Source organism: Oncorhynchus mykiss, chromosome 20, assembly GCF_013265735.2.
Source record: "Oncorhynchus mykiss isolate Arlee chromosome 20, USDA_OmykA_1.1, whole genome shotgun sequence".
Taxonomy (NCBI): Eukaryota; Metazoa; Chordata; class Actinopteri; order Salmoniformes; family Salmonidae; genus Oncorhynchus; species Oncorhynchus mykiss.
The window spans coordinates 11,146,576-11,171,148 of NC_048584.1; the positions used below are offsets into that span (position 1 = coordinate 11,146,576).

At 44.8% G+C, this 24,573-nt stretch overlaps 2 protein-coding genes across 4 annotated transcripts in view; one reads left to right on the plus strand and one right to left on the minus strand.

Moving 5' to 3' along the window:
* gdh03 (glutamate dehydrogenase 3) overlaps nucleotides 1–24,573 on the plus strand; it is a gene marked incomplete at its 3' end in the record, with an annotated part of 144,420 nt that overhangs the window by 59,454 nt on the left and 60,393 nt on the right.
* LOC110498951 (LIM domain-binding protein 3) lies at nucleotides 5,956–23,891 on the minus strand. Of its 3 annotated transcripts, XM_021575693.2 has the most exons (10): nucleotides 23,768–23,888; nucleotides 23,267–23,554; nucleotides 15,915–16,066; nucleotides 15,663–15,738; nucleotides 10,381–10,403; nucleotides 8,319–8,516; nucleotides 7,965–7,994; nucleotides 6,711–6,880; nucleotides 6,478–6,514; nucleotides 5,956–6,385 (listed from the first exon to the last, which is right to left on the minus strand). In XM_021575693.2, the coding sequence occupies exons 2-10, from the start codon at nucleotides 23,360–23,362 to the stop codon at nucleotides 6,280–6,282; spliced, it is 888 nt and encodes a 295-aa protein (XP_021431368.2). In that variant the 5' UTR covers nucleotides 23,363–23,554; nucleotides 23,768–23,888; the 3' UTR covers nucleotides 5,956–6,279. The 3 variants fall into 3 exon arrangements, with proteins under 3 accessions (XP_021431368.2, XP_021431366.2, XP_036811649.1); XM_021575691.2 differs by lacking the exons at nucleotides 7,965–7,994; nucleotides 8,319–8,516; nucleotides 10,381–10,403 and adding an exon at nucleotides 13,747–14,057 and having other exon boundaries at nucleotides 23,768–23,891; XM_036955754.1 differs by lacking the exons at nucleotides 7,965–7,994; nucleotides 8,319–8,516; nucleotides 10,381–10,403; nucleotides 23,768–23,888 and adding exons at nucleotides 13,747–14,057; nucleotides 23,704–23,722.

Below are 24,573 nucleotides of genomic sequence, written 5' to 3' on the forward strand. Positions count from 1 at the left end.
CTAACCAGTATCAAGACTTTAAGGAGGAGATGATACGGGTTTTTGATCGATCTGTTTTTGGGGAGGAGGCTTCCAGGGCCCTGTCTTCCCTATGTCAAGGCAATCGATCCATAACAGACTACTCTATTGAGTTTCGCACTCTTGCTGTCTCCAGTGGCTGGAACGAGCCGGCCTTGCTCGCTCGTCTTCTGGAGGGTTTCCGCGCAGAGGTAAAGGATGAGATTCTCTCCCGGGAGGTTCCTTCCAGCGTGGATTCCTTGATTGAACTCGCTATTCGCATTGAGCGACGGGTTGATCTTCGTCACCGAGCTCGTGGAAAGGAGCTCGCGCTCTCCGTCGCCTCCCTCTCCGCATCACTACCATCTTCCTCTGCCGGCTCGGGTGCTGAGCCCATGCAGCTGGGAGGTATCCGCATCTCGACTGAGGAGAGGGAACGGAGAATCACCAACCGCCTCTGTCTCTATTGCGGTTCCGCTGGTCATTTTGTCACTTCATGTCCAGTAAAAGGCCAGAGCTCGTCAGTAAGCGGAGGGCTACTGGTGAGCGCTACTACTCCTGTCTCTCCTTCAAGATCCTGCACTACCTTGTCGGTCCATCTACGCTGGACCGGTTCGTCAGCTTCCTGCAGTGCCTTAATAGACTCTGGGGCGGAGGGCTGTTTTATGGACGAGACCTGGGCTCGGGAACATGACATTCCTCTCAGACAGTTAAAGGAGCCCATGGCCTTGTTCGCCCTGGATGGTAGTCCTCTCCCCAGGATTCAGCGTGAGACGCTACCTTTAACCCTCACTGTTTCTGGTAATCATAGTGAAACCATTTCTTTTTTAATTTTTCGTTCACCTTTTACACCTGTTGTTTTGGGCCATCCCTGGCTAGTTTGTCATAATCCTTCCATTAATTGGTCTAGTAATTCTATCCTCTCCTGGAACGTCTCTTGTCATGTGAAATGTTTAATGTCTGCTATCCCTCCTGTTTCCTCTGTCTCTTCTTCACAGGAGGAGCCTGGTGATTTGACAGGGGTGCCGGAGGAATATCACGATCTGCGCACGGTGTTCAGTCGGTCCAGGGCCACCTCTCTTCCTCCACACCGGTCGTATGATTGTAGTATTGATCTCCTTCCGGGAACCACCCCCCCCCGGGGTAGACTATACTCTCTGTCGGCTCCCGAACGTAAGGCTCTCGAAGATTATTTGTCTGTAGCTCTTGACGCCGGTACCATAGTCCCCTCCTCCTCTCCCGCCGGAGCGGGGTTTTTTTTTGTCAAGAAGAAGGACGGGTCTCTGCGCCCCTGCATAGATTATCGAGGGCTGAATGACATAACAGTGAAGAATCGTTATCCGCTTCCTCTTATGTCTTCAGCCTTCGAGATCCTGCAGGGAGCCAGGTTTTTCACTAAGTTGGACCTTCGTAACGCTTACCATCTCGTGCGCATCAGGGAGGGGGACGAGTGGAAGACGGCGTTTAACACTCCGTTAGGGCACTTTGAATACCGGGTCCTTCCTTTCGGCCTCGCTAACGCTCCAGCTGTCTTTCAGGCATTAGTCAATGATGTCCTGAGAGACATGCTGAACATCTTTGTTTTCGTTTACCTTGACGATATCCTGATTTTTTCACCGTCACTCCAGATTCATGTTCAGCACGTTCGACGTGTCCTCCAGCGCCTTTTAGAGAATTGTCTTTTTGTGAAGGCTGAGAAGTGCACTTTTCATGCCTCCTCCGTCACATTTCTCGGTTCTGTTATTTCCGCTGAAGGCATTAAGATGGATCCCGCTAAGGTCCAAGCTGTCATTGATTGGCCCGTCCCTAAGTCACGCGTCGAGCTGCAGCGCTTTCTCGGCTTCGCGAACTTCTATCGTCGTTTCATCCGTAATTTCGGTCAGGTGGCAGCTCCTCTCACAGCCCTTACTTCTGTCAAGACGTGCTTTAAGTGGTCCGTTTCCGCCCAGGGAGCTTTTGATCTCCTCAAGAATCGTTTTACATCCGCTCCTATCCTTGTTACACCTGACGTCTCTAGACAGTTCGTTGTCGAGGTTGACGCGTCAGAGGTGGGAGTGGGAGCCATCCTTTCTCAGCGCTCCCTCTCTGACGACAAGGTCCACCCATGCGCGTATTTTTCTCATCGCCTGTCGCCGTCGGAACGTAACTATGATGTGGGTAACCGCGAACTGCTCGCCATCCGGTTAGCCCTAGGCGAATGGCGACAGTGGTTGGAGGGGGCGACCGTTCCTTTTGTCGTTTGGACTGACCATAGGAACCTTGAGTACATCCGTTCTGCCAAACGACTTAATGCGCGTCAGGCGCGTTGGGCGCTGTTTTTCGCTCGTTTCGAGTTCGTGATTTCTTATCGTCCGGGCTCTAAGAACACCAAGCCTGATGCTTTGTCTCGTCTCTTCAGTTCTTCAGTAGCCTCCACTGACCCCGAGGGGATTCTCCCTGAGGGGCGTGTTGTCGGGTTGACTGTCTGGGGAATTGAGAGGCAGGTAAAGCAAGCACTCACTCAAACTCCGTCGCCGCGCGCTTGTCCTAGGAACCTTCTTTTCGTTCCCGTTCCTACTCGTCTGGCCGTTCTTCAGTGGGCTCACTCTGCCAAGTTAGCCGGCCATCCTGGCGTTCGGGGTACGCTTGCTTCCATTCGCCAGCGTTTCTGGTGGCCCACCCGGGAGCATGACACGCGTCGTTTCGTGGCTGCTTGTTCGGTCTGCGCGCAGACTAAGTCCGGTAACTCTCCTCCTGCCGGCCGTCTCAGGCCGCTTCCTATTCCCTCTCGACCGTGGTCTCACATCGCCTTAGATTTTGTCACCGGACTGCCTTCGTCAGCGGGGAAGACTGTTATTCTTACGGTTGTCGATAGGTTCTCTAAGGCGGCTCATTTCATTCCCCTTGCTAAGCTTCCTTCTGCTAAAGAGACGGCACAAATCATCATCGAGAATGTTTTCAGAATTCATGGCCTTCCGTCAGACGTCGTTTCGGACAGAGGTCCGCAATTCACGTCTCAATTTTGGAGGGAGTTTTGCCGTTTGATTGGGGCTTCCGTCAGTCTCTCTTCCGGCTTTCACCCCCAGTCTAACGGTCAAGCAGAACGGGCCAATCAGACTATTGGTCGCATCTTACGCAGTCTTTCTTTTCGCAACCCTGCGTCTTGGTCAGAACAGCTCCCCTGGGCAGAATACGCCCACAACTCGCTTCCTTCGTCTGCGACCGGGCTATCTCCTTTTCAGAGTAGCCTCGGGTACCAGCCTCCGTTGTTCTCATCTCAGTTCGCCGAGTCCAGCGTCCCCTCCGCTCAGGCTTTTGTCCAACGTTGCGAGCGCACCTGGAAGAGGGTCAGGTCTGCACTTTGCCGTTATAGGGCGCAGACTGTGAGAGCTGCTAATAAGCGTAGAACTAAGAGCCCTAGATATTGTCGCGGTCAGAGAGTTTGGCTCTCCACTCAGAACCTTCCCCTTAAGACGGCTTCTCGCAAGTTGACCCCGCGGTTCATTGGTCCATTCCGTATCTCTCAGGTCATTAATCCTGTCGCAGTGCGACTTCTTCTTCCGCGATATCTTCGTCGCGTCCACCCGGTCTTCCATGTCTCCTGTGTTAAGCCCGTTCTTCGCGCCCCCGCTCGTCTTCCCCCCCCCCCCCCCCCCCCCATCCTTGTCGAGGGCGCACCTATCTACAGGGTCCGTAAAATCTTGGACATGCGTCCTCGGGGCCGTGGTCATCAGTACCTAGTTGACTGGGAGGGGTACGGTCCTGAGGAGAGGAGTTGGGTTCCCTCTCGGGACGTGCTGGACCGTGCGCTGATTGATGATTTCCTCCGTTGCCGCCAGGTTTCCTCCTCGAGTGCGCCAGGAGGCGCTCGGTGAGTGGGGGGGTACTGTCATGTACTATCATGTTGTCTTGTCTCTGTCCTTTCCCTTCACCCTGTCTCCCTCTGCTGGTCGTGTTAGGTTACCTTTTCTCCCCCGCTTTCCCCCAGCTGTCCCTTGTCTCCTCTAACTACCCATTCACCCCGTTCCCCACCTGTTCCCTTTTTTCCCTCTGATTAGGTCCCAATATCTCTCTCTGTTTCTGCTCCTGTCCTTGTCGGATTCTTGTTTGTTTGTGTCATTCATGCCTGAACCAGACTGTCGTCATGTTTGCTGTAACCTTGTCCTGTCCTGTCGGAATCTGCCGGTCCATCTGAGCCTACCTATGTTTGGTAATTAAAGAAGCTCTGTTTAAGTTGATTCGCTTTTGGGTCCTCATTCACGCACCGTAACACAGACGTGACACTTGGCATTCAGGCCAAAGAGTTCAATCTTGCTTTCATCAGACCAGAGAATCTTGTTTCTCATTGTCTGAGAGTCCTTTAGGTGCTTTTCGGCAAACTTCAAGTTGTCTGTCATCTGCCTTTCACTGGGGAGTGGCTTCCGTCTGGCCACTCTACCATAAAGGCCTGATTGGTGGAGTGCTGCAGAGATGGTTGTCCTTCTGGAAGGTTCTCCCATCTCCACAGAGGAACTCTGGAGCTTTGTCAGAGTGACTATTGGGTTCTTGGTCACCTCCCTGACCAAGGCCCTTCTCCCCTGATTGCTCAGTTTGGCCGGGCGGCCAGCTATAGGAAGAGTCTTGGTCGTTCCAAAAGTCTTCCATTTAAGAATGATGGCGGCCACTGTGTTTTTGGGGACCTTCAATAATGCAGACATTTTTTGGTACCCTTCCCCAGATCTGTGCCTTAACAGAATCCTGTCTCGGCACTATGGACAATTCCTTCAACTTCATGGCTTGTTTGTTTTTTTTGCTCTGACATGTACTGTCGTCTCTCAACTTCTATAGACAGACAGGTGTGTGCCTTTCCAAAACATGTTCAATCAATATGATTTACCACAGTTCACTTACTCTGCATCTCAAAAAGACAAGAATCTCAATTTTGGACTCATGTCCATTACTCATGTTTCTTAACCTAGCAAGCATCTTCTTCTTTTTGATGTCCTTTAGTAGTGGTTTCTTTGCAGCAATTCAACCACGAAGGCCTGATTCACACAGTCCCCTCAACAGATGTTGAGATGTGTCTGTTACTTGAACTCTGTGAAGCATTTCTTTGGGCAGCAATCTGAGGTGCAGTTAACTCTAATGAACTTATCCTCTGCAGCAGAGGTAACTGTGTCTTCCTTCCCTGTGGCGGTCTTTACGAGAGCCAGTTTCATCAGAGCTTGATGGTTTATGTGACTGCACTTGAAAAACTTTCAAAGTTCTTGAAATGTTCTGGATTGACTGACCTTCATGTCTTTGCTTATTTGAACTGTTTTTGACATAATATAGACTTGGTCTTTTACCAAATAGGGCTATATTCTGTATATCACCCTTACATGTCACAACACAACTGATTTGTTAATTGAAATGTATTCCAGGTGACTAACTCATGAAGCTGGTTGAGAGAATGCCAAGAGTGTGCAAAGCTGTCATCAAGGCAAATGGTGGCTACTTTGAAGAATCTCAAATATAAAATCTATTTTGATTTGTTTAACACTTTTTTGGTTAATACATGATTCTAAGTGTTATTTCATAGTTTTGATGTCTTCACTACTTTTTTACAATGTAGAAAATAGTAAAATAAAGAAAACCCCTGGAATGAGTAGGTGTGACCAAACTTTTGTATGGTACTGTCTATAAATAAGTTATTTCTGTTTTTTATTTTTAATCCATTTTCCCCCAAAATTCCAAAAAGTGTTTTTTGCAATGTCATTATGGGGTATTGTGTATAGATTGATGGGGAAATTGTTTTATTCAAACCATTTTAGAATAAGGCTGTAACGTAATAAAATGTGGAAAAAGTCAAGGGGTCTGAATACTTTCTGAATGCACTGTATCTCCCTACCTATCTCATTTCAACTGTTGATCACCGGGTGTCTGAGATTATGTCCGTATGCTGAAAGAAACCTACCAGAGAGAGACACACGAGACACATGACCAACACTCACATAGGCATTTTGATTTAAAGAAAATATTTATTCACATTGATAATAGTACATTTAAATTGTGTGGGTATATGTGCATTCATATGTATTTGTGTGTGCATCTTTGTTAATTGTTAGCATGCGTACATAGGTGTGTGTGTGAATGTGTGTGTGTGCGCATGTCCGTGTTCGCGAGTGTGTGTTTTACATGATCACTTTTACAATTTCTCTTAAATACTTTTTTTGTACAATTCCCTATCAGTTAGGAGGCAAAACAACCAACAAGAAAGAAAAGCAAAAATCATTCCAAACGTTATAATCATTCAAAAGAAAAAGGATAGATCTGGCAGATCAATCAGAAGGGAGTCTCAGGGACATTGAGGATCTGAGCTGAGAGCCCATTGTGCCAGTTCTTCAGCTTGCGGAAGCGAGGTCCTTTCACCTCCGATTCAAACTTATCCCTGGGAGAAAGACAGAGAGAGAAAGACGGAGGGTAAAGTGTGTGCGCGTGCGTGCGTGTGTGTGTGTGTGTGTGTGTGTGCGCGCGCCTCACCTCGACCTCTGCAGGGCCTCCTCATCTGGGTCTTGCACTGAGGACAGCGAAGGGAGGGAAGAGAAGAGAGGGAGAAGAGAGGTGAGGATACATAAAACATGAAGAGGAGACATTTCTGAAGTACAGAGACCGAGAAGACATGAGATGAAGAGGGAAGGAGAGCTTAGAGAGAGAATAAGAGCTAGACAGAACAAGAGCGCGAGAAAGAGGTCGTTGAGTAGAGGTGTACTGACTGTATTCGGTGCCGGTGAGATGGGCCAGCATCTTGAAGCTCTTGGACTGCAAGTTGGCAGCCCGTCTGGCCCACTCGGCAATCTCCTCGTCTCTATCATGTGTCTGGATCACAGCCTGGTAGACTGGAGACGCACTGTCAACCACCGGGTCCTTCATAGGCAGGGAACCACTGCAGGCAGGGGACATGATGTCAGTAACTAGTAACGGAATGCAGACCGTAGGGGATAGAAGAAGGATCGGTGCACATTGCAGAAGGACCAAGTTTGTTAAACCCTGGAGTAAGTTAGTAGTTCTCAATTCTCTACACATCGTCCGCCAGCTGGCTCAGAGCTATCACACCCACCGGATTCAACTTGTTCCTTTCCACAAAAATAAAAACGATGGTATTTTTCTTTATAGGACCATTGTCCATAAAGGTTTCATAAAGAACCATTAGAAAAAGGGTTCTATATAGCCCCGAAAAGGGTTGTAACCACAGCGGAAACCTTTTTTGGTGCTATGTAGAATAATTTTTTTATGGTTATTTACAGAACCTTTATGTGGAATGGTTCTAAAAAGAACCTTTCTCAATCTTAAAGGTTCGTTGTGGAACCAAACAGTTTTTTTTTAACATTCTGGTTTAATAGCCATATAATATTGTTAAAATTCAATAGTTTTTTATTATTGTGTCATGTATTACATTTAGAACCTCATGAGCATGGTTCTTTATAGAACCTTCAAAAAAAGGTTTTATAGAGCACCAAAAAGGGTTCTTCTATGGTTACAAGCCCAAAAAATCCTTATTTGTCACTATATAGAACCATTTGTTTTTAAGTGTGTAGGGTTAGGAGCATCGTGTAGTGTTTGGAGGGTTAGAACAGGAGGGGGAGACCAGTGATACTCAGAAAATTCCCTTTTATGTCATCAGAACAGAGTTAACCCCTGAAAACATTCTGAGACAGCTTAGTTAACCCCTGAAACACCGCAGTTCACCTCTGGATGCAAGAAACTGGACACACGGACCATGAGACAGACACACAGACAGAAAAAGAGCTAGACACATGGATAGAGCCATGTGAAAAATACAAGAGCCATATGATATATGCAAATGTATCATGAGATGATATCATATGAGACAGATGTGAGTTTGATACAGTTTATTAGACATACAGCATATAAGCCCAACATGAGCCCAATATTAGTTTATTACACGTTATTTACATATCAGATATGAGAGGCGAGTGAGTAAAGGATGAGTCGGGGGTGATACTTACGCCAGGGGGGAGCCAGCAGGTACATCCTCACTGAGGTCACATGACCAGAGGGGGGCGAGGTGGGGGTTTGGATGACAACACAGGGGTGGTTGATTGGTTGGTGGGTTGTAGATTAAGTGAAGGAAGGAAGGAAGGAAGGAAGGAAGGAAGGAAGGAAGGAAGGAAGGAAGGAAGGAAGGAAGGAAGGAAGGAAGGAAGGAAGGAAGGGAGGAAGGAAGGAAGGATAGAAAAAATAAAGAAAGACGTGATTGACACAGACGATAACTGGGAGTGGAGAAGTATAGCAGGACCCAGACAGAGTTCCCGCCTCTTAACACAAAATTTATTCTCTGCATTGTGTGTGTGCTCTCCTACCCCTCATGGCCCTTGGACTGTGACTGTCCGGCAATAGCGTCCATGATGGCGTCCTGTGAGTACATGGAGATGGGGGTGTTGTACTGAGCGTGAACGATGGTGGCCTTGCCTCCCGGGCCGCGCACCTCGATGGGCTTATGGGTAGACAGAGCCGAGTCCTTCAGAGCTATGGGGTTAAAGCTGGGTACATACTCCTGACTGGAGAGGGATATGGTCGGGGGGATACAGGGTCAAGGGTCAGGGATGAAGGTTAATTTTTGGGAGGGTTGGTCGGGTTTTGTGCGATGAAGGGGGCAGGCGGCGATGGGATCCATATTTGGGTTCACAGATTGTAAGGGAATCAGACGACCGGGCGGAGATTATATAAAAAGGGGAGAGAGGGAGAAAAGAGAGAGAAAAAAAGGTGCAGGGATGGTGAGAGGTGCAAGAGGAGTAGGGTTCAGAGTCATCACTTACCTTCCTCTATCTGCGGGCTCACACACTGCACAGCACTACAAGGTATACACACACATGATAAACACTACTAATGACTTCGCTTACTCCCGGTCTGTCTCACTCTTGTACATTTACAGTACCACTGATTACATTGTACCTGCCTGTCTCTCCAGTACACTAGCACTACCTGTCTGTCTCTCCTGTACGCGATATCTGATTGTATAGTACCTGTTTGTCTCTCTCGTCACTCTCACTGCTTACTTTGTACCTAGTCCGTATCTACAATGTAAGCAGACTGAGGTGACTTAGCTTTTTCTACTTACTTTATTATTTATTTTATGTGAAAGACATTGTCTATAGTGTCACCTCAGGACTAGTAAATTGAGCATAAGCCATGACTTCAAGAAAATTCACCTGATCACAAAGTGGTCAAGAAATACAATGTCTCGGACACGTTTTACGGACTAGCAAGGAAAACCAAATCAACCCAAGCCACTACTGAACAGGCTGTAAGACGCAAACACACTCTGCACTTTACACACTGTAAATTCCTAGTTAGTTATGATGCTTTACTAATACACATATACTACCAATGTGTACATGCACACATCAACACACACACACATCAACACACACACACACACACACGTGTAGTACCATACGGAATATATTGTGAACGCATGTCTACACAGCAAATTCTCCAGCGTCAAATAAAAACTATTTACACAGAGAATGTTAAATCAACACTGAAAGTGTGGAGTCCGTGGACTCACATACACACCGGAACAGTGATACATTAACACATTGCTTAGGGCTCCCAAGTGGTGCAGCAGTCACTGCATCCCAGTGCAAAAGGTGTCACCACAATCCCTGGTTTGAATCCAGGCTGTATCACATCCGGCCCGTGATTGGGAGTCCCATAGGGCGGCGAACAATTGGCCCAGGGTCGTCCGGGTTTGGCCGGGGCAGGCTGTCATTGAAAATAATAATCTTATCTGACTTTCCTAGCTAAATAAAAGTTGAAAAAGAAAATACAAAAAAAAGCATTATTCAAATATTTCCCAGAGTGCCTTTCAAGTCAATTGTAGAGTTTCCACCCTTAACTGTATTTGTTAGTAACAGAGACATTGCAGTCATCTGTTTTTGGTCCTATGGACTTCACCAAGTGAGATCCTAAGCGATTATGTTATCATATCTTCTTTATCTACCATCCGTATTTCATAAGACCTTATTTTGAGGCCCTATTTTTTTCCTAGTACAGGGTCCTGAACTCATACACATCCATTTGAACCAAGACCACACCCATCATTATCATATTTCCAAGCATGTTCAATTGCAGGTGGATTTTTAGAAATTGTTTGTTTCAATATCCATGTTTGTGCATGTACATTGAGTGATTAAGTGTTACCTCGCACTGCAAGGGGAGTCTGCCACATACACACAAGCAACCTGGCAGGATGATTCTGACAAAAATGCTCAGAATAGACACACCATCATCACGAGAGAATCGATCAATGCTCACACTATGGGCAAGATGCCATTCACGAAGTACACACAGCTAAGCATGCACAAATACAACCTCTTAAACTTTGTTCATGCAAATTCTGCACATTCAGACGGTACTGACTTTCCAGCCGTGTTTGCAATAATCTGTAACAATATGAGAGAGAGAGAGAGAGAGAGAGAGAGAGAGAGAGAGAGAGAGAGAGAGAGAGAGAGAGAGAGAGAGAGAGAGAGAGAAGATATTACCAGAGTGATAGTAAGGTATAGGAGTTATAGGAGTCATTCTGTCTGTTATAATTAAGCAATAAGGCACGAGGGGGTGTGGTATACGGCCAATATACCCTGTATATGGAAAATATACCATGGCTAAGGGCTGTTCTTGTGCACGACGCAACGTGGAGTGCCTGGATACAGCCCTTAGCCATGGTACAGTGTCTTGCGAAAGTATTCGGCCCCTTTGAACTTTGCGACCTTTTGCCACATTTCAGGCTTCAAACATAAAGATATAAAACTGTATTTTTTTGTGAAGAATCAACAACAAGTGGGACACAATCATGAAGTGGAACGACATTTATTGGATATTTCAAACTTTTTTAACAAATCAAAAACTGAAAAATTGGGCGTGCAAAATTATTCAGTCCCCTTAAGTTAATACTTTGTAGCGCCACCTTTTGCTGCGATTACAGCTGTAAGTCGCTTGGGGTATGTCTCTATCAGTTTTGCACATCGAGAGACTGACATTTTTTCCCATTCCTCCTTGCAAAACAGCTCGAGCTCAGTGAGGTTGGATGGAGAGCATTTGTGAACAGCAGTTTTCAGTTCTTTCCACAGATTCTCGATTGGATTCAGGTCTGGACTTTGACTTGGCCATTCTAACACCTGGATATGTTTATTTTTGAACCATTCCATTGTAGATTTTGCTTTATGTTTTGGATCATTGTCTTGTTGGAAGACAAATCTCCGTCCCAGTCTCAGGTCTTTTGCAGACTCCATCAGGTTTTCTTCCAGAATGGTCCTGTATTTGGCTCCATCCATCTTCCCATCAATTTTAACCATCTTCCCTGTCCCTGCTGAAGAAAAGCAGGCCCAAACCATGATGCTGCCACCACCATGTTTGACAGTGGGGATGGTGTGTTGCTTTTACGCCAAACATAACGTTTTGCTTTGTTGCCAAAAACTTTAATTTTGGTTTCATCTGACCATAGCACCTTCTTCCACATGTTTGGTGTGTCTCCCAGGTGGCTTGTGGCAAACTTTAACCGACACTTTTTATGGATATCTTTAAGAAATGGATTTCTTCTTGCCACTCTTCCATAAAGGCCAGATTTGTGCAATATACGACTGATTGTTGTCCTATGGACAGAGTCTCCCACCTCAGCTGTAGATCTCTGCAGTTCATCCAGAGTGATCATGGGCCTCTTGGCTGCATCTCTGATCAGTCTTCTCCTTGTATGAGCTGAAAGTTTAGAGGGACGGCCAGGTCTTGGTAGATTTGCAGTGGTCTGATACTCCTTCCATTTCAATATTATCGCTTGCACAGTGCTCCTTGGGATGTTTAAAGCTTGGGAAATCTTTTGTATCCAAATCCGGCTTTAAACTTCTTCACAACAGTATCTCGGACCTGCCTGGTGTGTTCCTTGTTCTTCATGATGCTCTCTGCGCTTTTGACGGACCCCTGAGACTATCACAGTGCAGGTGCATTTATACGGAGACTTGATTACACACAGGTGGATTGTATTTATCATCATTAGTCATTTAGGTCAACATTGGATCATTCAGAGATCCTCACTGAACTTCTGGAGAGAGTTTGCTGCACTGAAAGTAAAGGGGCTGAATAATTTTGCACGCCCAATTTTTCAGTTTTTGATTTGTTAAAAAAGTTTGAAATATCCAATAAATGTCGTTCCACTTCATGATTGTGTCCCACTTGTTGTTGATTCTTCACAAAAAAATACAGTTTTATATCTTTATGTTTAAAGCCTGAAATGTGGCAAAAGGTCGCAAAGTTCAAGGGGGCCGAATACTTTCGCAAGGCACTGTATATTGGTCATATACCACCAACCCCCGAGGTGCCTTATTACTATTATAAACTGGTTACCAACGTAATTAGAACAGCAACAAGAAATGTTTTGTCAAACCCACGGCTTTCAGCCAATCAGCATTCAGGGCTCGAACCACCCAGCTTATAATGGCCGTTGTGTGTCATCAACTGTGATATTTCCCAGGATTGCCTGTGACTCAGCAGACTAACTGACAGGAGCAGGGGCTCCACAATCACATGACACACACACACACACACGTACACAGACACTCATAGACATGCACAAGCGTACAAACACTCAGACAGAAGAAGAAGAGCACTTTATTGTTCATTTTCATGGAGAGAACGGAAATGTCTTTTTACTTTCAGCCCAAACCCCCAAGACACACACACTACACAAATTGTTGAAGCTTATGTGTCATGGGCTGTATATAGAGATGGATCTATCCCGGGACACTGTGTGTGTGTGTGTGCGTGTGTGTGTGTGTGCGCGTGTGTGTGTGTGTGTGTGTGTGTGTGTGTGTGTGAGAGCGCCCGTGTGTGTGTGTGTGCGTGTGTGTGTGTGTGTGTGTGTGTGATACTGTATGAGATTCTTGGGATACATTGCAACCCGAGTGGAACATTCCAGCGTGCCGAGAAGCAGCTGTTCCCGAGTTTGTGTACGTGTGAGCTTACAAAAAGAGGGTCGCCTGTACTGAACCAGGGATCTGCGTGAGTATACGGTCGTGCTTACCGACACTTTACCGGACACGTTTACCATATGCTGGTCAGCACAGCCACCGAACTTCACCCCCCAGCCCAGCTGAGTTTAGCAAAGAAGTGACAGCGATGCTCCCTCAAAGGCCATCAACTCCTAACAGCTAAAGCACCTGTCGTCAGCGGAATGACTGTAGTCGTCATCCACAGAGTGTGGTGCAGTGTTACCTGGAGACAGTCCAGGTGTGTGTCAGAGTGTGGTGTAGTGTTACCTGGAGACAGTCCAGGTGTGTGTCAGAGTGTGCACGTTACCACTTCGGGCGGCGAGTGTGCATGTGAGCCAGGAGAATGTGTTCCAGGAAAATCACGGAATGTTCTGAGTATTCTTGGTCACTGTCCTGGTTAATGTGCACACAGGTGGGCAGGGATGTGTGATCCCCCCCCGGCTCATACCCTAAGTTGTCCTAGAGTGGAGATAGCCAGGGGAGGGGGTGGGGACAGGAACAGAGTGAGGAGGGAAATAAAAAATTGGGACAGTACAACAAGGACGTTGTTCCAGTAGGTCCCGTGGTTGGGGGAGGAGGGAGTGTTTTGTCTCCTAGTTAGTTTGGATGTTTTGTTGTCGGAGGAGGTGATCGGGAACTCAATGAGACTCTGGTCAACAGAAGTGCAATATAAAGGGAACACGTGGCCAAAAGAAGTGTACTATACAGGGAACTGGGTACCATTTCATTATGGCCCCAGGCTACCTACCCTAGAAACGGCACTCCGCTGTCTGCCCCCTCTCCTCCCAGCTTGGCGGCCCCTGCCCCATCTCCTGCAACCTTGCCTTGCAGCAGGGCCATCTCTCTGAGAGTGTGTGCAGAGTACAGGCTGATGGGGGAGTTATACTGTCCCTTCTGGCTTGAGAGAGACACTGCAGCGGCAGGGGAGGGGGGGAGGAGCGGAGAGGGTGTACGGAGGGCAGGGGTCGGCTCTACAGGCTTTTTAGACAATAGTCTCCCAAACTTCTTCGCCTCCACCTCTTCTTCTTCTTCTACTTCTTTTTTAACATGCTCACCCTCCTTAATGACAAGAGAGATAGAGTGAGGGACTCAGAAAAACTGAGAAATGGGGAGAGATAGATAGATAGATAGATATATAGATAGATAGATAGATAGATAGATAGATAGATAGATAGATAGATAGATAGATAGATAGATAGATAGATAGATAGATGTGGTGTATTGAAGCCACGGAAGTTCAAGACTGACCGCGTTAGCGTCCCCCTCCCCATTATGGTGAACGGAAAAATGACATTCTTTGTGTAAATCCAATCATGGTACTAATAATTGCTTCTAATACACCAGATGTATTGATTTTTTTAGAAACACTAGTGGGCGCCAACACACAGCCTTCCAGTCTTCATGTATGTCCTTAAACCAATTCCCTAAGGTCTAAGGGTCCGGGCTGGGTTTTTACTAAGCTAACATATGGAATTATTTTACGGTGGTAATAACAAGGGTCATTTAGCTATTTGATTTGGAATTTGAACAGATATTTGATAAAACATAGAATTTGGCTTTACTGCTATTAGCCCATAGAAACACTTTGAATAACATACTAATGCGCGGCAAACCAGTCAAAATCATTTATGAAAAGGAAGTACGTTTTGGAGTGTCTGTCCTACATCTGAGAGATATAAGAAAGCTCAGAAAATGATCAAATAAATGTTCTACCCATACTTAAGCATTTCTTTGCACTAAAGTACTTCCATATGTACTTCCAATCATTTTTTTTTTAAAACTGACACCGGGTTACCTTCAGACGAGTCTTGTGAGGCTGGTGGGCATTGTAGAGCAAAACATGTACGTGTTTGTGAGAGTCTCACCTTTCGATGGTGGGGTTCATAATAGTTTGTAGCCCAAACCATTGGGACTATACAAACAGAAGTTGACACATCGGTGGTACTGACTTCAGACTGAGTCCAAGGAAGCTTGCAGCTGTCGGACACTACAGGCTTGCGAGAAGATCAATTTTCGGGATGCCTCCTGATCCTGTAGCTCTAACACTTTTCACCGCAGATGTGGAAGCCCGACATCAGAGGATGCGGTGGATTGAGACACAGCCCATGCAAATGGATGGATTTGATGGATTTAATGGGTTGTTTTTTTATTATTATAGTTCGATTTCTGCAGGGGCACAGATATCGCCTCTAGTGGGTTTAAAAATAGCACAAAGAAGAAGTTATTAGGATAATGGAGTAGCTAATGGAAGCCTCCAGTACCCCAGTTGGCCTTCAACTTGAGTAACTCAATGAGAGGAAGCAGAACTGAGCTAGCGTGCACCGACACTTCCTGGATTAGCTAAAACGGCGCATGTTATGTCTCCAAGAGATGGCATCTTAACCGATTCAATTTGGCTTCAACCCGCTATTGAGTCTTCACATAGGAATGAATGGTGTCACATGATCGATGGCTTTATCCATTCATAAACAGTCATTGCCTTGGCCAGAGCTTGATCCTCTGCTCTTTAATATGGAAGCTACAGCTGCAATAGAAACACTAGTGGGCGCCAACACACAGCCTTCCAGTCTTCCATTGATCCCGTCTTCTTTTCTTCAAGGGCAATCGCATAGACACTCAAATGCCGAAACTTTTTTGTGTGTGTGCGTGCATGTGTGTGTTTACCTTCTGGTGAGGAATAACTGACATGGGGGAGTCCATTCTGGGCGTTGCCATGGGAACAGGGGTAGGACGTTTCGACCTGGGTGCAGAGCCACAACAACAGACTTTTACGTTTAATATTACATTTGTTATGTAGTTTTGCATGTTATCTTGTAAGTATTTTAAGATCTAGTGTATGTGTGTGTGTGTGTTTCTATACATGCATGCTTGTGCGCCCATGTGTATGTGTGCGTGCCTGTGTGTGCGTATATTTACTTTTGCATGGTGAGGGCCAGTTTATTGGAGGCCATCTTAATCTTGTTCTGTGCCTCCAGGTGTGTCATGCCTTCTGTACTAAGGCCGTCTATCGATGTGATGATGTCACCCTGGACGAGACTGCCCCCTGCAGCCTTACTGCCTGGAGTTATCTAGAGGGGGAGAGAGAAAGCAGAAGAGTTAGGAGGAAAGGAGGAAGGGAGCGAATGAGAGAGAGAGAGAACGAGAGAGAGAACGAGAGAGAGAACGAGAGAGAGAGAGAGAGAGAGAGAGCCCTGGGCACTGAACTCAGTTCAACGTCTATTCCACGTTAGTTCAACATAATTTCCTTCAAATGACGTGGAAACAACGTTGATTCAACTAGTGTGTGCCCAGTGGGGAGAGAGAGAGGGTAACAGAGGCAGGGTTGTGTAAGAAAAACTGACATGGATACCTCTGCTCAAACACACACACAATTTGAGAGAAATAAGCATTATAGCGTATGGAACATTTCAGGGATCTTTTATTTCAGCTCATGAAACATGGGACCAACACTTTACATGTTGTGTTTATATTTTAGTTCAGTATATAAGGTCGTTATTCCTAGTGTCGGTCAGGTTATCTGCCTTCGCTCAAACCAATCAGATAAATCCGTGTCTAATTGATAACCAGCTGTAGTTATCACACTAAGACACACCAGGATGGATCAGCATGTATTAACACATACAGAATAGTATCAGGTCAACATCTTAACAGAACTCAACTGTCTATCTGTCATGTTCCACAGGAGACACCTCAATGAGATGCGCCACAAAAGTAACACAGCTTTCTAACGCACCAATCACAACAGCAGGAGTCAGATCCGTTGTCAAAAGTGGACTGGCGTCTCGTTCTCTCCTGCTCGAGTATACTACACTCCTCTAGAAACGACAAAAACTAAAAACAGTTATCCAAAATAGTTTTATTGAAATGGGCACCATTTTCAAACGCAACTTTCAAGCGGCATGACTGGGCCGTGATAGAACAGCAACTAGAGAAAACTAGCAGAAAACGCTGATCTGAACTAACTTCCTCATTAAAAAAAAACACCACAGAGAAAAGCATTGATAGAAACACTGAATAAGCAGTACAGACAGCTCAGACAGTTGTTGTAAAAGATGTCAAGCTGCTTGCTTAGCAAGTACCACTTCCTCCTGATTCAACTCATACAGAGGCTTGAATTCAGGACACACGCGACCGCCTTCCTAAAGCGTTCCATTCCATTGCGCTATTGGAAAAGGCCTTCTTCAATTGCCCAAGGCCCTACACTTCAGGCTGAAGAGTGAATTTCATGAACCACCATCTGCTACATTTGCATTTGAGTTAGATGGATGCACAGCAGTCTCTGTACAACTCTTAGGGCAGAGTAAGTATGTCTGTGGGACTAGGGAGTACTGGGGGGACTAGAGGGGACTAGGGAGTCAGAGGTAGAGTAGGGGCTAGGGTACAAGGCTGAGGTATGAGGACTGGGCATGGACAGAGAGACTGGGCTGGGGACTGGAATAGAGGATAGGCTTACAGGCAGCTCGTTAAAGAGATAAAAATAAAGAGTGCTGTTGACGCCTCCTGCATCAGTCTGTTTAACCTAACTGCCCCCAACTACCTGCTAGTGCCACTCAAACCCGCCTTCTCTATCTATCTCTTTTCGCCGCTCCCGCTCTCTTTTCCTCTTTCTCCTCAGTGACGCCTTCTGCCTTTGTACCTTCATTTATTCAGCGTGAGTCCGCATTCGTGTGTGTGTGTGTGTGTGTGTGTGTGTGTGTTTGTGTGAAATTGTTCGGTTGTTTCAGGATGGCTTCACAGCAGCACCACTTTTCTCTCCTTAACTGCATCTGCTCTCTTAACATTTCACCACCCTGCTCTGCTTATGCTGAATCAGCTACACACACACACACACACACACACACACACACACACACACACACACACACGCATGCACTGCATCCATCAGAACCAACTTTCGGACAAATCACGGTCTTGTTATCCATCCCTAAATATTCATTACTCTGCCATGGGACACAACAATGTATTCCGTCTCTCTTGAGAACATGGAAATAATGATGAACAGGCCTACATCTATCCTCCAGTCAAAAATCACACGACACTATCTGCTAGACACTATCTGCGTTGAGACAATGACTTATCAATGACCCACGACCAGCTCATTTAATCCCTACCATTGTGCCGCTGAGTTGTCGTAATGCTTCAGAAAATGTACATTATCCCAGGGGCGCTGGAAGACAACGGGAGTAACCTAATTCATGTCCCTCTTACTGCCCTGAATGCCTCTGCTGATCCTACAGCTATGGTATGCGGTAATCATGTGTATATGAACCAGAGTTATACTGTCAGCACTGAGGAAATCCACTGTGAGCAGCTCACCCTGCACTAACATAAATAACCTGAGCACCTCTGCTAAACTTCCCAGTAAAACAATAAAAACAATCAAGCATCCCAGAAAAGTGCTAAGAAATAGCCCACGTTAACATATCAGGATTCAAGAAATCAATCATTTGCTGGTAACAGATGACATTCGTATTTTGACAATCTCTGAAACTCACTTAGTTAATACATTTGATGACACAGTGGTAGCAATACATTCATAAGATCGACAGAAAAGACAAAGGTGGAGGTGTGGCCGTTTATATTCAGAACCGCATTCCTGTAAATCTTAGAGAGGAACTCATGTTAAATACTGTTGAAGTAATATGGCTACAGGTTCATCTGCCTCACCTAAAGCCCATTCTGGTGGGAAGCTGCTATAGACCACCAAGTGCTAACAGTCAGTATCTGGATAACATGTGTGAAATGCTTGATAATGAATGTGATATCAACAGAGAAGTATATTTTCTGGGTGATTTTAAATATTGACTGGCTTTCATCATACTGCCCACTCAAGAGAATCCTTCAAACTGTAACGAATGCCTGCAACCTGGTTCAGGTTGTCAGTCAACCTGCCAGGGTAGTTACAAACAGCACAGGAATGAAATCATCAACATGTATTGATCACATCTTTACTAATGCTGCAGAAATTAGCTTGAAAGCAGTATCCAAATCCATGGGATGTAGTGATCACAATATAGTAGCCATATCTAGGAAAACCAAAGCCTGGGCCTAATATAGTGTATACGAGATCATACAATAAGTTTTGTAGTGATTCCTATGTTGTTGATGTAAAGAATATGTGTTGGTCCGTGGTGTTTAAGGAGAAGCAACCAGACGCTGCACTAGACACATTTATGAAATGACTAATGATTCCCAGTTACTAATAAGCATGCACCCATCAATAAAATGACTGTAAAAACTGTTAAATTCCTGTGGATTGATGAGAAATTGAAAAATTGTATGGTTGAGAAAGATGAGGCAAAATAAATGGCAAATAAGTCTGACTGCACAACTGATTGGCAAACGTACTGCAAATTGAGAAATCATGTGACTGAACTGAAAGAAGAAGAAACTACACTGTGAAACAAATATAAATGACATAAAGAATGATAGTAAAAAGCTTTGGAGCATCTTAAATAAAATGTTGGTCAAAAAGGCAAACTCCGCTCCATCATTCATTAAATCAGATGCCTCTTTCATCACAAAACTCACTAATATTGCCAACTACTGTAATGATTTTTCATTGGCAAGATTAGTAAACTTAGGCATGACATGCCAGCAACAAACGCTGACGCTACACATCCAAGTATATCAGACCAAATTATGAAAGAAAAGCATTGTGATTTAGAATTCCATAAAGTGAGTGTGGAAGAGGTGAAAAAAGTATTGTTGTCTATCAGCAATGACAAGACACCGGTGTCTGAAAACTTGGATGGAAAATGACTGAGGATAATTGCGGACAATATTGCCACTCATATTTAACATATCTTCAATTTAAGCCTACCAGAAAGTATGTGCCCTCAGGCCTGGAGGGAGGCAAAAGTCATTCCACTACCTAAAAATAGCAAAGCCACCTTTACTGGCTCAAATAGCCGACCAATCAGCCTGCTTCCAACCCTTAGTAATGTTTTGGGAAAAAATGTGTTTGACCAGATACAACGTTATTTTACAGTCAACAAATTGACAACAGACTTTCAGCACGTTTATAGGGAAGGACATTCAACAAGTACAGCACTTATACAAATGACTGATGTTTGGCTGAGAGAAATTGATGATACAAAGATTGTGCGCGCTGTTTTGTTAGACTTCAGTGAGGCTTTAGGCATAATCGATCATAGTATGCTGCTGGAAAAACCTGTGTTATGGCTTTACACCCCCTGCTATATTGTGTATAAATAGTTACCTGTCTAACAGAACACAGTGGGTGTACTTTAATGGAAGCCTATCCAATATAATCCAGGTAGAATCAGGAATTCCCCTGGGCAGCTGTCTAGGCCCCTTACATTTTTCAATCTTACTAATGACATGCTACTGGCTTTGAGTAAAGTGTCTATGTATACGGATGACTCAACACAATACACGTCAGCTACTACAGCATCTGAAATGACTGCAACACTTAACAAAGAACTGCAGTTAGTTTCAGAATGGGAGGCAAGGAATAAGTTAGTCCTAAATATTTCAAAATTAAAATCATTGTATTTGGGACAAATCATTCACTAAACCTCAACTAAATCTTGTAATGAATAATGTGGAAATTGAGCAAGTTATCAGCAATTGAGCAAGTTGTCATGGTCAAAATATATTGATACAACAGTAGCTAAAATAGGGAGAAGTCTGTCCATAATAAAGCACTGTTCTGCATTCTTAACAGCACTATCAACAAGGCAGGTCCTACAGGCCATAGTTTTGTCGCACTTGGACTACTGTTCAGTCGTGTGGTCAGGTGTCACAAAGAGGGATTTAAGAAAATTGCAATTTTCTCAGAACAGGGCAGCACAGCTGGCCCTTAGATGTACACAGAGAGCTATTAATAATATGCATGTCAATCTCTGGTGGCTCAATGTGAAGGAGAGATTGACTTCATCACTACTTGTATTTGTGAGAGGTACTGACATGTTGAATGCACAATGACATGTTTGAACTACTGGCACACAGCTCAGACACCCATGCATACCCCACAAGACATGCCACCAGAGGTCTCTTCACAGTCCCCAAGTCCAGAACAGACTATGGGAGGTGCCCAGTACTACATGGAACTCTATTCCAAATCAAGTAACTCATGCAAGCAATAACATTTGATTTTTTTAAATGATACACCTTAAATACACCTTTTGGAACAGCGGGGAGTGTATAAAGCAACACAAACAGTCACTGACACATGCATACAAACACACATTTACATACACACTATACACACATGCACACACTGATTTTGTGTTGTAGATTAGGGGCCTGAGCGTGCACACTTAATGTGTTTGGAAATGTGTTGTTTTTATTTATATATTTTTTACTTTACTAGGCAAGTCAGTTAAGAACAAATTCTTATTTTCAACGATGGCCTAGGAACAGTGGGTTAACTGCCTTGTTCAGGGGCAGAATTACAGATTTTTACCTTGTCAGCTCGGGGATTTGATCTTGCGGTTACAAGTCCAACACTCTAACCACTAGGCTACCTGCTGCCCCCAAAAGATTGTTGTGAAGTGTATCGTAATGTTTTTAAAATGGTATAACTGCCTTAATTTTGCTGGACCCCAGGAAGAGTAACTGCTGCCAATCATGACACTACATTGCTACTCTAAACCAATCACATGACTCTATACTGTAGCTATTGCCTAATCGCACATTCTAATACTGTAGCTATCATGCAATACCATCACACTATAGTGTTTCCATTACCCAATCCCACTGCTCTATAGGAGGGAGAGTTAACAAAGTGGATTGTGAAAAACAGGTGGAGATGAAGTGAGGGAACTGACTCCACTCCAAAATCGGCCTGTGAAAAATAAAGAGTGATGCAGTGGAACTGGGTATTTTTTATAAGAAGGTAAATAATAGTGTCAATATAAAATGGAATTGCTAATTGGCTACATGAGGCCTATTTGATCCAATATAGCTTTTGTGATGCTTAGGTCTATGCATATTCACGCTCCATTGAATGTAGGCGGTTGAGGTCAACACCCCTCATCGAATTTTCAAAAAAGTATTCAAATAACGAGATGCATCCACCAATCCAATGAGAGGAATAGGCGGGAACTTGATGGGTTCCATTCTGTGGACAACGAATCCCATTGTTAGGGTGGAGACATAAGTATCACGTCGTTATATCCATATCTCTGGTTTGGAGGACAACGGAAGCATATAGAAAATGGACGCCTGCCTCCTGGTCCGTATCCCTTCCTGTGCTTTTTGTTTCTCTCCTCCCTTATGTTTTGTGTGTTTTAATCTTTTATTGGTACAACTTAAAATAACAGTTATGGAAAGAATCATGCTCGAAAATAAATGCTTTAAAAAACTGTTCCTTTGTTGTCTGCCTCTATTTCATGTTGCCTGCTCAACCCAGATTCTCAAAACCTGTTGCTTTTCCCCCCTCGTGACAGAAACACACACAGTCAAGGAGAAACTGGGAAACTGTGTGTGATCCTCTATTCACAACAAAACGTTATGCTCCAGAAGCCAATCATGTTCATCAACATCAACACCAGAACACCACTTCAGGTTTCAGGGAAGGTAAAGTCTCAAAATGAGCTAGCACTCACTAGCTGGCTATTTAGCTAGCTCTGTACCTCACATCTGCCAAATTATTACAGTAATGAGGAGAGATCAGACTCTCCAGAGATCACACTCTTTCCTCACACAGCATCAGGTAGCTGATGCAGACTACAGGACAGAGTTGAGTTGACTGGGAGTTCACAGCTCCAAAGCAGCCGGCAGGTCTGCGAAATGGACCAACCATTATGTACCTTTTTCTTCAGACCTGACCGGAGATAGTAAGAGGACCAGAGATGGACAAAGAGGATGTCTTTAGAGACAAACTTGGCATCCGAGAGGCCCAGCAGGACGCTTTAGGTAACACACAGCTTTCCATATGACCGCACCTCTCCTCCCCTCTCTCCCTCTCTGATGCCTCCTCCCCCTACTGCCATTTGCCATTTCCAGATCCACTGGAAATACGTCATTGTACCTGCAGGTGCAATAACACACAACTACAGCAACAGGTCTAGATGGAAAGAGGAGGGGTGTGACAGAGAGGGAGAGGAGTGTATTTTAGAACTCTATAGTTGGCAGGCCATTCCTCACCCCTCGTCATCTGTCATCAATCATTACGTCATTAAATAAGACCCACGTTTAGCATGTGCGCACACACACAGCAATGAACCGTAACCACTATTTATCACACTCAAAGTCTGTTTCTCAAACACAGGAAAAGCTTAAAGTGTGTAGTGTCTTACCCTGGAGATGGTAAGTGGCATATTGAAGTCTTTTCCTCCGTGTAGTCTGAAACCCCATGGCGCAGAGCCATTGAGAGATACTGTGTATGTAGCCATCTTCAGCTTTGGATAAAACCTACACACACACACACACACACACACACTGCTTCCTCCTGAAAGCTCTTTCCTCCTTCACTCGTTGTCCTCTTTGTACTTGTTTCCTCTTGCACTCGCTTTCTGATTCTCCTCCTTCAGGCTCGTTCCGGAGTTCTCCCCCCCCTGTTATTTCCAGACGGTTGGGACAAACACCTGATAGGGGGAGGAAGGGCAGGCGCTGAAAAGCTTCTGATACACACACACATACACACACACAGACACACGTATGCACACTCACACACCTACCACACACTCAAAATGAATTAAAACTTAAACCACACAACAGCTAGTCTACTATTCACCTAAATCTGAAAACCTGAACAACGCATTAAATTGTGTATAAAAGTGTTGTTAGAGAGGTCTTGCCTTAGTTGAGGGTAAGGGACAGACGGGACAAGAATAGCTGAGTGGAGCAGAGACGGGGATGGATGGCACAGGGGCCTTATAAGGCCTGTAATCCTACCCCCAGCATGCCTCACTCTGATCACCCTGCATTACTCACACATACAGATATAGACTCCTCTTAGCCTCACACATTCTCCCCTAGCTCTACCTCTATCTGTCCCTCGCATCAATCAATTCCTCTCTCTCTCTCTCTGTTTTTAATGTCGGTTTTGCTGTGATCTCACCTTCTCAATGTGTCACAACATCCCTTTGCATCACTTTTTCACTCCTTGACTCTCTCTTTCTATCACTCTCTCTTTCTATTTCTCACTCGTTCTCCCTTTCTCTCTGTGTTATCTCTCCCAGGGGAAGCAACACATTACCGAAGTCTGATGTCCGAGAAGCACCTCTACCAGGAGACAGTCACCATGATCAACAAGATGATAAAGGATAATCTTTTTTTACCACCTTTTGACAGCTCTGTATGTTAGGACATTCAACTATTACATTTCAAAATTGTACATGTTGGATTACTGTACATGCTTTTTGTTGTGTACTTAGAAAGGTGAAAAAAGGGTAGGTCTTGAAATGCGGGTATATCTTCCCATTCTTAATCCACTACTATGGCAGTTTAATGCTTTTAAATGTGTTTTACCATTATGATAGCGTTGTGCCACCAGTAGGATTAGTAAGTAACACTAATGATCGTTACACCGATGACACATTGTGGGTTATTGAGGATTTTCATAAATTGAGGCCACAGATGCTCAACTCTAAGGTCGTTAACC